Here is a 17,499-nt window from a genome sequence, read left to right on the forward strand (position 1 = left end):
AAAGAAGATGTGGTACATATATACAATGGAATATTACCCAGCCATAAAAAGAAAAGAAATTGGGTTATTTGTAGTGAGGTGGATGGACCTAGACAAGTTATCTTAACAATGACCACAGATAAATTTTAGTTTAGTTTCTCTTCTGAATTGCAACTTCATTTCTGCTAAAGAACTCTGTAATCCTTCCCAACCTGTGAATTATAGATTTTTTAAATCTGTGGTTCCATTGAGTCTCAAATGAGTGTAGTCTCTAATTTTCCCTATTCAAATCCACATGTCAAGTTTAAGACTGAATACTCTCACCTTGAACAAATCAGCAATGTCCTTATTTTAGGGGTGTTTTTGTTGTTTCAAGTTTAGTGTGTTTGCATAAGAAGCAGAGTCCTGTGAGTTACTGAGGTTCTAATAATTCAGGTATCTCTGAGCACTTCATTCTCAGAAGCTCTTGATCTAAGGAAGCAGACTGATAAGTTTTTTCAATAAATATCCATAATCTAGCCATTAAAAAAGTGAAACATACACACAGTGCTTAAGGCCACAAGCATAAAAAAGGTCACGATCATTGATCATCAATTCTCATCATACAAACTCCTTTTGTAGAATGTGATGGACACATAAACAAATGAAAACTAACTTTATCCTTCTATTATCTCTATAGCAAATGAACTCAGCTTTGCTACGTTAGATAAAATTCCTCAGATTCCTTGAAGGCATATACTTAATGTGTGCTTACTCATCAAGAAAAATATATTCACATCTTAAGTGAGTCACACTCCAGGGTCTGGTGGAACACATTCAATTTGAGGGTTGCATGTTACGAGCCCCTAAAAAATTGGAGACACTTTCTTAAAGGTGTCTAGACTTTTCTAGATGACCTTCAGGCCCTTAAGAAGGCTAGACAAGAATTATCTCCCAGGACCAGAATTATTCAAAGGAGAAACAACCTGTAGATGGGAATGGGACAACTAAGCAAAAACAGAAATTTTGTCTTCTTTTTCATACTTGATTACATGCTTGATTCCAGTTGGACCATGGGGGTCTATCTTCAAGAATAGATAGGTTTCTTCTCAGTGTCTATACTCAGAGCAGGAAAAAGCAGATACACCACTTCTCCACTTTCTAGTGTCATGTCTGCTGACACCCTGTTCAGTCTTCTTTCAAAGCTTGCTGTGATTCCAACAGGGCAGAAATTCCCAGTACAAATCGAAATTTTCTCAACAGGTGGAGGTATTATAAGGGAGGAACATTAGAGACTCCTTCATCAGGTGAAAGTACCCAAAGATAAGCCTGCTCACATCAAAAGTTGCAAACAGGCAATATGTCTCTACGTCTCTTAAACCTTGAGCTAAAAAGCTTTATTCAAAAAAACAAAATATTTTTCTCTATAAAATAAGCTGCAACACAACTGATTTTCCAAAACTGGAAGTTAGGAGTTGCCAATATTAAAAATTTAGAAGATAATGGTTTCGAGAAAAGCCAATGTTTCCCCAAGTTTAAGTAAGAATAAAACTATTTAAAAATGATCAGTATTGCCAGAATTTATCATCTAGAGGCATGTGTATTTATGTGTTTTCAACAACAGATTTTGTTAATGGCATCTTTGATTAAAGGAATCTGAAACACTGAAGTTGTGTTTCCTACCTGTGACTCCCTAGTCTACTTTACATGAATACTTGTGTTAAATTAAAAAATACCCCTTGAGATGCTTTCAGCATTTTACTAGCGTCTTTAAGACGAAATTGTGACAAGGGGTAAAGAGTTCAGTGGTTTTCCTTACCTTGCTAAAATGCAGTTTCATTCTTCAGAGATATAAATGGAGATCACCTTCAAAGACTCTTTATTACCCTGAAGAGATGTGACACTTGAGACCCATGGATAGTTGTATCTGTCAATACAAATAGCTCCCAGATAACTTCAGGAGCTAAAGGTTATTTTTTCTTTTTTTTTAGGGTTTTTTGGTTGGTTGGTTGGTTGGTTGGTTTGTGAGCTAAGGATTACATAGTCAGAAGAAAAACAAGTTTTAAATGAGGGGTAGGGTCCTTGAAAAAAATAAGACGTATACCCTAGGTGAAATGGCTAAATACCAATAGTCTATTAAGATATGGCTGTCAATACAAGAACACAATAGTCAGCTTTGCTGTAAAAAATAAATCTAGTTGGATAATAGTGGGTTAATAATGTGCAGAGTTACATAACTTCCTCAGGAACAAAATCTTAGCCTTAAATGGAACGTAATTCACTATTTCTTGAAAGGTGGCTTTTTCATTGTTGTTTTTTCCTCATTACTATTCCTAGAAGAACTGAGTAGGCTCCCAAGAAGAAGTTAACTTGGTGGGGAAAAGAAAGCTCAAAAGAATGAAACAAAAACTGATTCCAACTATAAGTTCGACATCAAGTAAAATAAGGAAGCTCTAATCTCTTAGAAAACAGGTATAAAACTATTGGATAATCCTTACATGTCACTTAGATTTTCAGGTATTTTCATATAGATATTTTTCAGCTATTCCTAAAAAGTTCTGATTTCATGTATTCTTTCTCATTGTCAGATATATCAACCAAAGTCTTTGAAAACTATATCATTTTGTGTGTTCCTTATTACATTGAAGGTAGGCAAAAAAGTTATAACTATCATTCGACAAACAGGAAAGAACTATATTTCAGAGATGTGTTAAGACTATCTATCTGACAAAGCCAGAAGAACTTCAGATTCCTGGTATAATACTTTCTCTGAGTATATTCCACCTTCTGTTGAGAGGAGTTCTTTTATGCTGGTTTGGTAGCCTCCAAATTCACCACCAGGTAATTTAAGATGACCCCAAGTTCTTTGATTTGTGAATGAAAGTTTATTAGTTAAAATTTGTTAAAACACGTAACAATAAAACGGTATGGACCAATAGCTAATAAGGACTATATTCAGTTATAATCTAATAACTAGCAGTAATCATCATACATAAGAATACAACTAAAAAATAATAAAAAATAAAAAAAGAATGCAACTTATGTAGCTACAACTTCCCACACATTTAGCCAAAGCACACAGGGATGAAGAATTAGATGCTTCCTAATTCACTGCAATCTACCAGCCTATGTCCCTTAGTTTTCACACCTTAAATTTGTCTTAGAATGGTGAGCCTATCCCCCTCTCTATCCCTCCATGCCATACAAGAATTGACTTTGGTGTTGTTCTCAGGAAGATCCAGAAAAGTTTGGATAAAGGACTGGAGGGGAGACGCAGGATTCCAATCAGAGGTATCCAATCAGTGGACTGCCAAGTTAGTTGATCCATCTTCCTCTAACTGGGCTTTTAAGTGCATGACCTGTGTCAATTGCCAACCAATTATTTCTATCAATATTAACAACTTAGGGTTGTCTAATTTGCGTATGACAAAAACAAGGCTTGGTTCATAAATGCGATTAGGAACTAAATCTATACCATGGTTTTCCACCATAAACTGCATAACTGTTGACAACTTGTTACTTTTCTTCTCTCTCCTAAAAATACCTTCCCTACTAGCTCTTATTCCTAAGTATGTCCTTACTTCCTGCACTTATTTCTTATCACTATTAACTTTACTTTTAATTCTGTTCTGTAAGAGCAAACATACTTAATACAACAATCCATTGCTTGGAGCAAGGTAACATCTTAACAATTCAAAAACATATAATCACACAATCAAAGCAAACATTGCAATATATTTTATCTAATCCCGAGGTGCCATTATAGTATAATCTTTCCAGGTGAACCCATCTAGCCAAGAGGCTAGATAGTTCCACATATTACACTGTTGTAGCATCTTCCCGTTTGACACCTAAGGACCATGTTGACTATTACGTGTTTTATAGGCTGGTTCAAGCTTTATCTTGTTTCAATGTCTGGAGTAGTCTCACAGATTTCTTTTGATGTATTTTGATGACTTGCTTGAGTAAGTATGGTTGATTGTGTTCTCTCATTACTACTAACAATTTTAACAGGCTCACTAATCTGTTGTGGAATTGTTATGAAGTCCATATTCTAGAGTTCTACTTGGAAGAATAGCTACCCTTCAGTATCCATCTTATTTGAGGTGTACCAGATCTTTCCATTTACAGTTAAATTGCTCATCAAATAGAATTCATAGCTGATTGATGTTCTCTCCTTGGATATGTTTCCTGATCTTGCACAAGTATTTATGCCTTGAGTTTCATTTTGACACAAAGTTATAGCCCAATTTCCTGAAGTCCAAATTTCTAGTGGAGAGTGTATATCTTCCCTGACTGTTTCTAAACCTTTAATTAAAGCATAGATTCTATCTTTTAACTTTTATCCAGGTACTCTGTTATTCTTCTTCTTGGTTGCTACATATATAGATTTCCTTATTTAACTCTAATCACTATTTTTCCTTATAAAACTGCTCCTATTGGAATGGTGGGATAAATGGTTACTTCTTGTTTTCCCACTGCTCTATTTAGGTTAATCGGCATAGTTCCTTTGCTCTGCATCTATTATTTACCACTTTGGACATAGTGTATAGAGTGGCCTACCCTGGGCAAGTAAGGCTCAGTTTGTCCAGTTATTGCAGCAGTAAAGTCCCTCAATCTGCTGTCTGGTATGGCTTGTAATTATCCACAGTAGTTGCTTGTAATATAACTTTTATTTCTACTCTTTGTGTCTTTGTTCACCCCTCTGAGTCTCCTGGATCCTCACCTACTCTATCAATCTTCCCACGTAGCAGTGTACTGTGAAACTTTCCCATACTAATATTTTTCAGTAGCTCCATAAGTTCTTCTGATTTTCAAAATGGTCTCTAAAAATACAACAAACTAGTGAATATAAAAAAACAGAAGCAGACTCACAGATATAGAGTGGTTACCAGTGGGGAGATGGGAGAGGGAAGGGGCAAGATAGGGGTAGAAGAGTAAGAGGTATAAACCATTAGGTGTAAAATAAGCTACAAGGATATATTGTACAGCACAGGGAATATAGCCAATATTTTATAATATCTATAAATGGAGTATAACCTTTAAAAATTGGGAATCACTATATTGTATACCTGTAACATATAATATTGTACAGCAACTATATTTCAATTAAAAAAAAAATGTAAGAGTCTGTGTAAAAAAAAAAAGTAAAAAAAAGAGTCTGTAGCTTTTCTTGATACAGCAATCTTTTTTTAACTTTTATTGAAGTATAGTTGCTTTACAATGTTGTGTTAGTTTCTGGTGTACAGCAAACTGATTCAGTAATACATATATATTCTTTTTCATTACAGGTCATTACAAGATACTGAATATACTTCTGTGTCCTATACAGTAGGACCTTGTTGATTATCAATTTTATATATAGTAGTTTGTATCTGCTAATCCCAAACTCCTAATTTATCCCTCCCCCACCCTCTTTCCCCTTTGGTAACCATAAATTTGTTTCCTATGTCTGTGAGTCTGTTTCTGTTTTGTAAATAAGTTCATTTGTATCATTTTTTTTTAGATTCCACATGTAAGTGATATCATATGACACTGGTCTTTCTCTGGCTTATTTCACTTAGTGTGATAATCTCTAGGTCCGTCCATTTTGCTGCAAATGGCATTATTTCATTCTTTTTTATGGCTGAGTAGTATTTCATTGTGTGTGTGTGTGTGTGTGTGTGTGTGTATATATACCACATCTTTTTTTTTACTGTAATTCTTTTTTTAATTTTTTTAAATTGAAGTTCAGTTGATTTACAGTGTAGTGCCAATCTCTGCTGTACAGCAGAGTGACTCAGTTATACACATAGAGACATTCTTTTTTATATATTTTCCATTACAGTTTATCACAGGATATTAAGTATAGTTCCCTGTGCTACACAGTAGGACCTTGTTGTTTATCCATCCTATATGTAATAGTTTACATATACTAATCCCAAACTCCCAGTCCTTCCCTCCCTCATCCCCCTCCCACCACATCTTCTTTATTCATTCATCTGTCGATGGACATTTAGGTTGCTTCCATGCCTTGGCTATTAGCTATCTCTTTCTTCAATTTGTTAAATAAACTTATCCTGAAATTCAGTGGCAAAACTGACTTATGTTTCTCCCGCTACTGCTCATCCAAATAAGACCTGGTTATATAGTCTATAATTTTCCCCATTTACCTTTAAAGGTAGCTAATAATCTGTGTATACAGAGCTCACTTAGTATTAGATGCAGCATCTGTCATGTTGGTTAGCTCTGAAGCCATCTGTACTAAAAGTCTTTTTAATCCCTTTGACTATAATATACTTTAGGACTCTATGTAAATTGGTATAATCTGGTTTCCCACGAATGTGGATTGACTTCTACATGTCATTTCTTCACAATTTTCATATATCACTTTGTCTAATGGTATACTTCTATGTCTTTACCTAGTTGTTGCCCATATTGTAAGATGCAAAGGCCATTCTCTAGGAAGAAGGACCGTAACGTCCACAGGCTTGTATGAAAGGTAGCTATTCTTCCAAATGGAAGTAAGGGTACCCTATGGCATGCAATTAGTATGATCAGTGAATTTCCTGAATGTGTATTTAGTCCCTCTCTGTTTTGATATGGGGGTCTTCCAACTATTGCATTTCCCCCCTCTGGTAGCTGTAGAATTACTGTGGGTATAACCAGTCCACATTTTGTTTAAAATCATTATTGTTCCCATTTCTCAGTAGTAAAGATTTCTGTCAAGGTTGAAGCAGTTTCCCTTATAATAAGCCTATCAGCTATTCTTTATAAATGTAGTTATACCCAAGAAGGTGTACTTTATCTGCTTCTACTTCTGGACCATCATCTCTAAGCCTATGCCATAAGTGTTTGACTTTTCCATAGGCAAATAGTCCTTGTTAGGGCTTTGTCTAGCCCTTCTAGTACTAGTACTTCTCTCCGGTTGTTATTTGGTGTAACTTGCCATTTCCATTTGAGCAACAATGTTGCAGAGTAGTTGTGATATGGGTCAGCATTTGAGGGAACAGTCCTGTATTGGAACTTCCTGGCCTCAGCTTTTTCAAAGGTTTCTCCCTGGCAAAAGTTATCTGTAAAGCTTTCTGCAGTTTTATTATCTGGTAGATGGCTGATTTTTAGAATTATTTCCCCCAGTCTGCTACAGCATCCTTTGGCTGACACATTCTGTCCGAAAGGCCTAGTAAGTAGTTCTATCTTTTCAAGTAAAAGTGCCCCAATATTGTCCTATTAATGTGAATGTATTCACTATACTGCCATCCTGGAGGATATTCCCCTTTTAGTTTCCACTCATTGTAGAATGGTGAAATTGGGTCCCAAGATGTGATAGAGTTCATCAGGTCTTCACTCTATTGTTAGGTAAGGAGTTTCTTTTCTTTGCTAGTGTTTGCTCCTATTATCAGGAATCCTAACAGGAGAACAAGTACAGGTAAAGAAAGAACCCTATTGCTAAAGTCAGAGCTTTTCGTATAAATAAATACAAAGAAGAAAAGAGACCAGCCTCTGCCAGAAGCAAATCAAATAGTGCTTGTTCTATAACAGATTAGTAATGAACCTGGGCAGAACTAGGAGAAAAACTGTTATTGCTAACATTCCGAAAAATTAGAATATATTTGACACAGAGAAATGATCAGTTTTCACATGCTGGTGGAGGCAAATGAGGTTTTATCTACTTAAGTCATTGTTAATACTAGAGAGTACTTCTTCATATAATTCTGTGTCTAACATAGGTTGATCTGTATCAAAGGTTAAGTCTTCGTCTTCTCTTTGTGTAAGTATCGATTCTAAGTCTGGGAGATCAACAAGGTCTGGTAGTGAAGCTTCCTCGGAAAGAGGTGCATCTGTTTCTATCTGTTCTGCTCTGTCATCTTGCTCTTCACAAGGAACTGGTTCTTGTGAAATCAACCGTAGAAGATCTTCAGCTATTCTAATTAACTGGGCTACACAACCAACAAGTCCACCAACTACTACAGGGGTTGACACAGACTCCATTCCTCTGTGCTTTCCTCAGTAGATAAAATATTACTAAAAGTTGTAGTAAATGGGCTCTTGGTGACAATGGATCCTATGGGGCTGGCAATGGTTCTGTGGTTGGTTTGGTTGAGAAATGAGGCTGTTGATATGATGATGATGATGATCAAGTACAGAATGAGGCCAGTGGTCCTACAGTACTTTTTGATAAATTTGGTGAACCTTCCACAAAATTTACATGTGGTTCTCTTGTTTGTGTTGGTAGTGAACTGCTATTATAATGACCATCAGACAGATTGCCACAGCCAAGAGAAAACAGAAAAGCAGATCTAATAATAGAAAAGAGAAATATAAAGTTAGTATCCTTGAGCCTTTCTCCATCATACAGTTTCTGGCTGTAGGATAACGTTGAAAATGTACCCCTAGCTACTGCTCCTCGTTTTTTTCTTCTTTTTTTTTTTTTTCCAGTACGCGGGCCTCTCACTGTCGTGGCCTCTCCCGTTGCAGAGCACAGGCTCCGGACGCGCAGGCTCAGCGGCCGTGGCTCACAGGCCCAGCTGCTCCGCAGCATGTGGGATCCTCCGGGACTGGGGCACGAACCCGCAACCCCTGCATCGGCAGGTGGACTCTCAACCACTGCGCCACCAGGGAAGCCCTACTCCTCGTTTTCTGATGGCCTTATGAGGCTCTACTACTCATAGTCCCCTTTACACTTCTCATGGTCTTTACCTCTTATGGGATTTGAGAACAAAGTGAGCATAGGTAGTTTGTCTATCTTTCTTGAACATCTCTGTTGAGGAGGATACATACACTCAGAGTCTTTCAATTAATCCTGTTTTATTAGTACCTTTGCCTCATTTCCATTTATATCTGGTGCTGCTAAGTTCTTTCTGTGTTTTTAATAATTCATTCATTAAAGTTTCCGATTGCCCCTGCAGTCTGGGGAATTTATGGTAAATGAGAGTCCCACATTCTCTGTCTTTTCCCAAATTTTATATAACTTCTGTTATAAAATTAGTTCTTTGGTCATTTCCTATCACTGCCAATATTCCATATCTAGCAGCTATTTCTCCTAAATTTGTCTAAAGCCATGGTCATACTATTCTCATCTGTATGTCTGTGTGCTCTACAAGCCCTATTCCTAAGTTTATACCTCTTTAAGGTAATATTCCTTGTTTAAAAATCTAGAGAATGGCCCAATATAATCTACCTATCACATTTGTCTGGTTTACCATCCCCCGTTCCCCTTAAAAATGAGTTTGTTGAGGCTTCAAGATTTTAGTAATTCAACATAGCTCATATTGCTTACTCATTTCTTTGATTCATAGTTTTTTTTGTCCACTCTTTCTTCTCTGCTTACCTAGAATATTCATGTCCACATGCCCTGAGCTTTCACATGCCCAATCTGCAACCTTAAATTGAACTGAAAAGGGACCTGAGTTGAGACTTGGAGTTCCCAAGACTGCAGAGTCTGTATTAGTTTTGGCGGGGGTCAGATTGTCTCCTCTCTTATTCTAAATAGATTATTCTGTCTTTCCATTCTGATGAGCTGGTACACGTCCTACATGAATTGCTAAATTTCTTTCATTGATTTCTCTTCATATCTCCCTTCACCAGATTGTTTTTTCCTGCAGTAGGACAGTCTGTAATTTTCTATTTATTAGAATATATATCTCAAGTCCACAGCTGACTAGTGCAGCTATGTTCTTTTGGCCAGTTGTTTTCTTGGGCATATATACACATTAAATTTCTAGCTACCCGTCCTGCAAATTGAGCTGGTTTCCTCTCTCCAGCCTCAGTCAAGTTTTTCCCAGTGGAGAGTATTAGGAAGCAACCATCCACCTCCCTCTTTTAGGATACTGCCAAATCTATCTTTGCCCTGTTTCCAGCAGTTCTGACCAGAGTGGGGCCCAGCAAGCCACAAGCTTTACCACAGCGACTTGTACTCCTTAGGCCTTTATTGGAGTAGAGCAAATCATCCGCCAGATGGTCTGTGATTTTCACATGGAGCTTGCTAGTTTCCACAGGGTATGGTTTGACCCACTCAGTTATATACTATCTTCACCTAGCATAAGTCCTATCAGAACCTCACTTTTTTTTTTTGCCCAGAATCCTGACAGTAGACATGGAGTTTGCCCTGATGATAAGGGTCCTAACCATAATAACCAGAAGGCATGATTTTGGTTGGAGGCAACTTCCATCTGAAATATGGGAGAATCGGTACTAGATGCATGGCAGTTTATTAACTCACAGGATCTCTGTTTTTGATTAGAGAAAAAGCAATCTAGTGGAAGGAAATGATGGTAAAAAATCATGAGAGGAATTTGGCATTAATGTAGAGCATGAATCAGCTCATCAGAAGAAAGACACAGAAGTAAGGTGTGTGTTAAATAGTAGTAGAGAGCACCATCAAACTTTTCAAAGGAAGCAATAAACTACTACAGTGCCCATAGCCCAAGGGCACAAGAGGGTAATAGGAACATACTCACACAAAACCTATTTAACTTCTGGCTTCCCTTTCACCCAGTTTCTTTTCTCAGCTTCTCTACCTCCCTCTAGGACTCTGTTATTAATCTTCTTTGTCAATACACCTCCATTTATTCACCTATGTGTTTCATTCTATTTCATTCTCTCTGTATCTCCATCTTACACTACCCCTTCCCATCATCTTTTCTTCCAACTCTCCCTAAGCTGGCCAAAATTTAGAAACAACTCATAGTCCATTAATCAAATAGATGTATTTACAGAGTTTTACAAGACACAATCTAAATGTAAAAAGCAGAGAGGTAGAACACTTCATATGTTGCTATCTTATAAAGACAAATGTAGTTATCAATTATTTATGCAACCCTTGGTTTATTTTTTCTATCTCTTGGTCACCTTTGATGGGGAAAAAAACATTCCTGACTTAGCCTTAACCCTGTTGACCACTGTGTTAGCTAATCCACAATTCCTATCTTCAAAGCATCTTGGAACCTAGGAGCTGGGGATGGGGCGAGGGCAGGGAGGGTGTTGAGAAATTAGCGAGTACTGCAGTGCTAGGAAATAGTAAGAGTATAGCATCAGCTTATTCCAGTTACGATAATTTCCAAAGAAGCCAAACCCTGAACCTAAGGTGTTTGCCTAAAGGTGTATTTTGGATAGTTTGCACCTAGCCCCAACTCACCTTAAGGACCCTTTTATTAGCTGTTCCTTCTGCCTAGAATCCCTTTCCCCCAGAAAAAAAAAATGGCTTCTTGTCATTCTGGTCTCAGCTTAAATATCATCTCCTCAGATTTCAGACCCTCCAACCTGAAAAAGCCTCTTGATCATCCCTTTCTCGTTTTGCATACAGCGCATTTTTACATTATAGTACCTATAATCACCACATATTTTCTTGTTTATTCATTTGTTTTTCTGTCTGTCACCCCACCCCACAAACATACAGACTAAAATGAAGTTCCATGAGATTAGGAAGCGTGTCTGTTTTGTTTTCTGCCGTATATCCAAGGCATAGAAGAAAGGCTGCCGCATAGTAGGTAACTGGTAAGTATTGTTAAAGAAAGAAAGGAAGGGAAGAAGGGAGGGAGGAACAACTTTTAACTCTTTCATTCAGTAAATATTATTGTGTCAAATATTCATGCATAGGGCTTTCCTGGTGGCGCAGTGGTTGAGAGTCCGCCTGCCGATGCAGGGGACATGGGTTCGTGCCCCGGTCCGGGAAGATCCCACATGCCTCAGAGCAGCTAGGCCCGTGAGCCATGGCCGCTGAGCCTGCGCGTCCAGAGCCTGTGCTCCGCAACGGGAGAGGCCACAACAGTGAGAAGCCCGCGTACCACACACACACACACACACACACACAAAAAAAAAAACCCAAAATATTCATGGATAGCAGGGGGTACAAAGATAAAACAATTCATCAAAACACATGGTTAATAAAATGAGCAGGCAATGCACAGACAGAGAAAATACTCACAAAAAATATATCTGACAAAGAACTTGTAACCAGAATATATAAAGAGCTCCTACAACTCAATAATAAAAAGACAAACAAACCAATTAAAAATGGGCAAAAGAGTTGAACAAACATTTCACAAAGGAAGAAAAATAAATAGCTAATAAACACATGAAAACATATTCAATATCATTAGTCATCAGGGAAATGCAAATTAACATCACAATGAGATACCACAATACACTCACTGGACTGGTTAAAATTAAAGACTGACAACATCAAAGGTTGACAAAGAGGTAGAGGAACCAGAATTCTCACACATGCTTATGGGAGTATAAAATGATACCTCTTTGAAAACGTCTGGCAATTTCTTATAAAACCAGGCAAGCACCTATCCAGTCCTGGCAATTCTACTCTGAGGCATTTACCCAAGAGAAATGAAAGTTCACAGAAAGATTTTTATAAGAATGGTTATAGCAGCTTCATGCATAATAGCCAAAAAAAAGTGGAAAGAGCCCAGATGTCAATCAAAAGGAGAATGGATAAACAAACTGTGATATATTCATACAATATGATACTAATCAGCAATAAAAAGAAAGCCACTACTGATAGGGATAACAACATGGATGGATGTCAAAAACATTGTACTTAATGAAAGAAGCCAGACACAAAAGAGTATATATTGTACGATTCTATTCATATACAATTCTAGAAAATGCAAAATGATCTACGGTGGAAAAATCCAAATAGCAATTGCATCTAGGGGAGTGGAAACTGACTGGAAGAGGCTAAGAGAACTTTCTGAGGTGATGGTTTATACAAGATTACGCATTTTTCAAAACTCACTGAATGGTGCTCTTAATATTTGTGCATCCCGCTGTATGTAAATTTTATTCACCCCCAAAAGGTGACCAAGCATGATCCCCAGCCTCAAAAACTATATTTCAGATGAGATGACATGGCCATAAGTATTCTAATAAATGTTCACATTTATTGAAAATCTATTACACTTCGGGTACTTTCTTTTTTAATATTAGTACATTTAATCCACTTGATAACCCTGTGACATTACAGATGAAAAAACTGAGGAACAGAGAAATTAAATAAATTGCCCACCGCCACATGGTAAGTGAAGACACAGAATTGGAAGTCAGCCCAGGTATGATTCCTAAAGTCCTGTGCCAGAGGGCACAAATTCAGGTGCCTATAGGAGGAAAATTTGCCTTATTCAGGCCAGAGCTGACATCGCATTCTAAGCAGGAATAGAACTCAAAATGTTAATCTCATTTCCCATCCCTGGAAACTGGCTAAATTCCAAGTTGACTGTGAGTCCCAAAGCAGAGGGACGGAGAGAGCCAGCTCAGTCCCCTCAGCAATCTCCATCATCTGTGACAGGAATGTTGTGTCCATTTTACCTGCCCTTCCCCTGACCTACTGAATTGGCCCACTCATAAACTACTCACCTGTGATAGAGCCAAGATGGATGAGAGGGTCAAGGTTATGCCTATCAAATGTTTACTGGACTTTCGCTTTCAAATGGGATGTGAATGCTCCTGTCACAACTAAAAAACAACAAAATGATAAACTACAAAATTAATAAGATATCTGTGATCTGTGGAAACAAGGACAAGATGAACTAAAATTTCAGAGAGTGAAGAGTCTTTCGTAAGAATGCTGATAATCACAGACTTTTTCTCTTCACGGAGACATTTGCTAATTCTGGGCACAAGTTGAAGACGAGGTTTGGCACCAAGGCAGAGGGAGTCTACTGAGGAAAATGAGAAATCTGCATAAAGGTTGAGGCTAGCATAATGGATTGGAAATTTGAGAAGCCTGAAATGCAGGGCTAATTTTCCTCACCTGAAGTTAGCTGAGTTCTAGCCTAGCACATGCGTGGAAAAGTCTGAGTGAAGTCTCCCAAGCCTCGCGGTACTTTGGAGACAAATTCTCACTAGAGGGAGGGAGACTGCCACAAATACACTACTTGTCTCTCCCTCAAACAATTTTGAAGTTGAGAGGACATGGGGAGGCTAATGAATTAATAAGCTCAAAACCATCCCCAAAGGGCATTTTAGGCAAAGTGATTCTAAAATGTATAAGGATATATAAAGGGCTTAGTATAGTCAAAACATCTTAAGGAAGAACAAAATTGGAGGACATATACTACCAGATATCAAGGCTAGCTATGCAGCTACAGTTATACGACAGCATGGTACTGACACAAGAACAAACAAATAAATCAGTGGAACCATGACCCTTACCTCACACTGGATATAATAATAATAATAATAATAATAATAATGATAATAATTTGAAATGGACCATAGACCTAAACATGAAAGGTAAAACAGTAAATCTTCTAAATCAAACCATTGGCAAATATCTTCGTGACCTTCAGTAGTTAAAGATTTCTTATTCAACCCAAAAGCATTAACTATGAAAAAAGATTGATAAATTGGATTTCATTAAAATTAAGAGCTTCAATTTATCAAAAGGCACCTTAAGAGGGTGAAAAGGCCAACTACAGATTGGGAGAAAATATTCACAATACATATATTTAACAAAGGACTTGTATCTAATATATACATATATTTTAAACTCCTTCAAATCAATAAGAAAAAAACAGTCCAATTTTTAAAAATAGAACAAAGAATCGAATAGCACTTCACAGATGAGAACTTTCAAGTGGCCTACAAACATATGAATAGAGTTTCATCATTATTGCTCATGAGGAAAATGCAAATTACACACAAAACCCCACCAGAATAGCTAAAATTGAAAAAACAGAAAAAAAACTGACAATACCAAGCACTGAGAAGAACATGGAGCAACTGGAACTCTCATACATTATTGGTGAAAGTGTTAACTGGTACAACTTCCTTGGAACTGTTAGGCAGTATCTACTAAAACTAAACATACCTCTATTGAATGGCCTTGTCATTCTACTCCTAAGTATATAAAATAAAAGATTACAAATGTCCACAAAAATACATGTACAAGAATGTTGAAAGAAACCAGATGCCTAAAAGTACACACCATATAATTCCATTTATATGAAATTTAGGATCAGGCAAATGTATCTGTAGAACAAAGGTGAATGTAGTAGTTACGTCTTGTGGGGGGCGGGTGGTTATTGACTGGGAAGAAATGTGAGGAAGCCTTCTGGGATGCTGGAAATATTCTGTCAATATAATTACGTATGTTTTTTTTTAAAGCATTCAGCTGTACCCTTAAAATTGATGTATTTCACCTTATGTATGCTATAGCTCAAAAAATTGTTCTTTTTTTAAATTTTGGGTTTCCTTCCTATAAAACCAGTAAGGACAGCAAGACAGTGATGAGAGTCTTGTCAGGGTTCAGCAAGCTGGTCATCACAGAATGGAAATGGAATGAAGTCTGAAGGTACAGAGAAGGGTCCTTGGCCTACTTCATGGCAGAGCTAAGTAAAGCAAGAGACCCTTGTAGCTGGATGGAGTTGTAAATTGACAGAAGATGAGATAAGCCACATCTTATAAGTAGCTCAGAAAGACGGCTGGGGCAGAGGCCATGCTGTCTATCTGATAACTAGAATCTTTAACCCCGTAGACTTTTATTAATCTCACTCTTATAACATTTTTGTCAGCACAACTAATCAAAAGCCACCATTTTTCTTTTAGCAGACAGTCCTACCCTGCTATTTTGTGATGCTCGTAGCTGGCAAACTGGCAATAAGTGTCTAACAGTAGGGTGGAAAAGGAGCAAAGGAATCCAAATCCTCTGGGTCTATGTTTATAGTTGATAAGTTTCTCTGCATCAGGCAAGGTAAATTAGTTCATATCCAATGGGAAGAGAGGCAGTTATATGGGAGAGATTAAAATGTGCCTTTGGTGAGTATAGGTGCCAGCTTCCTATTTACAAACAGTAAAATTTTTAACAATGCTCCCATTTCTAATGCTGCAGTACCATCTGGATACATGCATTCAACACAGGTTTTTTTTAAAACACCCCCAACAATACTGTAAAGTAATTATACTACAATAAAGATATTAAATAAATAAATAAAATAAAAACACCCCCCCGAGACACTACTTCTCATTGCCCTCCCCACCCCTGAGGAAACATCAAGAGGTCCTTGTTCCCAAAGGGCAAATTTTATAATTTTGACATAGCAGGAGCTCTCTGAGGGGCTACAATGAACAAAGCAACAGGATCCACCCTTTAAACTCTTTTTTTTTAAAGAAAAATAAAAGCTACCATCCTTTACGTTAAAAAAAATTTTTTTAAACTGTGTGCAATAAGGCATTTGCCTGTTATAGGATCTGACATTTAAAATCCCCATGAACCATATTTAATTTATCAAGAAAGAAAGGAAAGAATTGTGTGGCTGAAGAGCTAAACATGGCCCCTTCTTGAAAATATATGAAAAATTCAAAACAGAAACTGAAAAAATGGAGGGTAGGAAATGTCCTTATGGTCAATTTAGACCAGATCTACTGAATTACTTTCTTCCTCCTCCAAAGTTGCTCACTGCTGCAGAGAGAATCACAGATTCTTGCTTACCCTTCAGAAAAACAACTTCGTCACTGGAGAAAAACAGCCACTTTTGAAAATATATCTCTTGGTTATTTTCCTAGACAGACAAATAGTTTCCTCAGTCTTCAAACATGAGGACAGCAACCCCATCTTGACTTGGTGGGACTCTGCACCGGCCTGTCCCTGAATCTCGGCTGTTATGAGAAACCCACAGGCTCCCAGAGAGCCTGAAAAGAGCTGTAATGCTTCTAGAAAGATTCTTGGCTTTTAAATATTACCAGTGCAGAAGGTGAGGTCTGATATAAGGGAAATAAAAACAAAACTGCGAGGTAAAAGGAAAAGGGATTTTATTCCCGAGTCTTCCCTCAGCTTTCTGAGAGGGAAAAAGGAAAATTGTTTTTGTTTGTTTGTATATTTTCTTTGAGAGACACGGTAAAATGATGCTAGTGGTTGTAATAGTAGGATCTGTGTCAAACAGATCTATATTTGAATTATAAATTTTTCACTTACTAACTAGACGTTTGCTAAACTACTCTGCCTCAGTTTCCTCATCTGTAAAATGAAGATAATAAAAGTTGTGAGAATTACGTGAGTTAACACATGCAACGAGTTTAGAATGGTGCCTGGTATATAATAAGTTCTTCATAAATGCTAGCTAATATAATTGTTCTGGAGAAAATTCTGGGATCCAGGAGACAGTGTGTGGTGCATCCTGGGTACTGACTAGTGATCCCTGGAAGGTGGAGGGGGCAGTCAGGGTGAGACAACTGCACGCATTACAGAAACTGGAAGGAAGTACCAGAGATATGTCATCTCATAGTTAGAACCAACATGACTATACACTTGGATAAAGATGTGAGGGAGCAAGACTGTCTTGTGGCTCTAATTCACACATAACCCTTTCGGAAGACGTAAGACCAGGCACGTAGGGACTCCTTGAGGATTAGTGGATCTTCCTGGCCTACTTCACTCTCCCCTTTGAAGCCCTTGCTCACTCTGGCTCTGAGCTCTTCATTGCCATAATACCAAGCGGAGGGCCTTCTCCATGCAGCTTGCAATGTGTGGGAGGAATAACCAATGGGCAGCCTGAAGTGTAGTCCGGAGCCTGTGCTCTGCAACGGGAGAGGCCACACCAGTGAGAGGCC

The 17,499-nt window shown here is 37.7% G+C and overlaps 2 protein-coding genes across 2 annotated transcripts in view; one reads left to right on the forward strand and one right to left on the reverse strand.

Annotated features, from left to right (window-relative positions):
• The window catches only part of TRPC5 (transient receptor potential cation channel subfamily C member 5), a 133,674-nt gene that overhangs the window by 31,375 nt on the left and 84,800 nt on the right, over positions 1 to 17,499 (forward strand). The window lies entirely within an intron of this gene.
• Positions 5,399 to 13,751, reverse strand: TRPC5OS (TRPC5 opposite strand). Its single transcript, XM_089904173.1, has one exon. The coding sequence runs from the start codon at positions 7,927 to 7,929 to the stop codon at positions 7,603 to 7,605; it is 327 nt and encodes a 108-aa protein (XP_089760299.1). The 5' UTR covers positions 7,930 to 13,751; the 3' UTR covers positions 5,399 to 7,602.

Source organism: Delphinapterus leucas, chromosome X (genome assembly GCF_059928025.1).
Source record: "Delphinapterus leucas isolate spDelLeu-1000000601 "Yukka" chromosome X, BTC_Dleu_Yukka2, whole genome shotgun sequence".
Lineage (NCBI taxonomy): Eukaryota > Metazoa > Chordata > Mammalia > Artiodactyla > Monodontidae > Delphinapterus > Delphinapterus leucas.

Bases quoted from the DNA above. Each gene is read 5' to 3' on its own strand.
- TRPC5OS (XM_089904173.1), bottom strand. From the start codon at position 7,929: ATGGAGTCTGTGTCAACCCCTGTAGTAGTTGGTGGACTTGTTGGTTGT.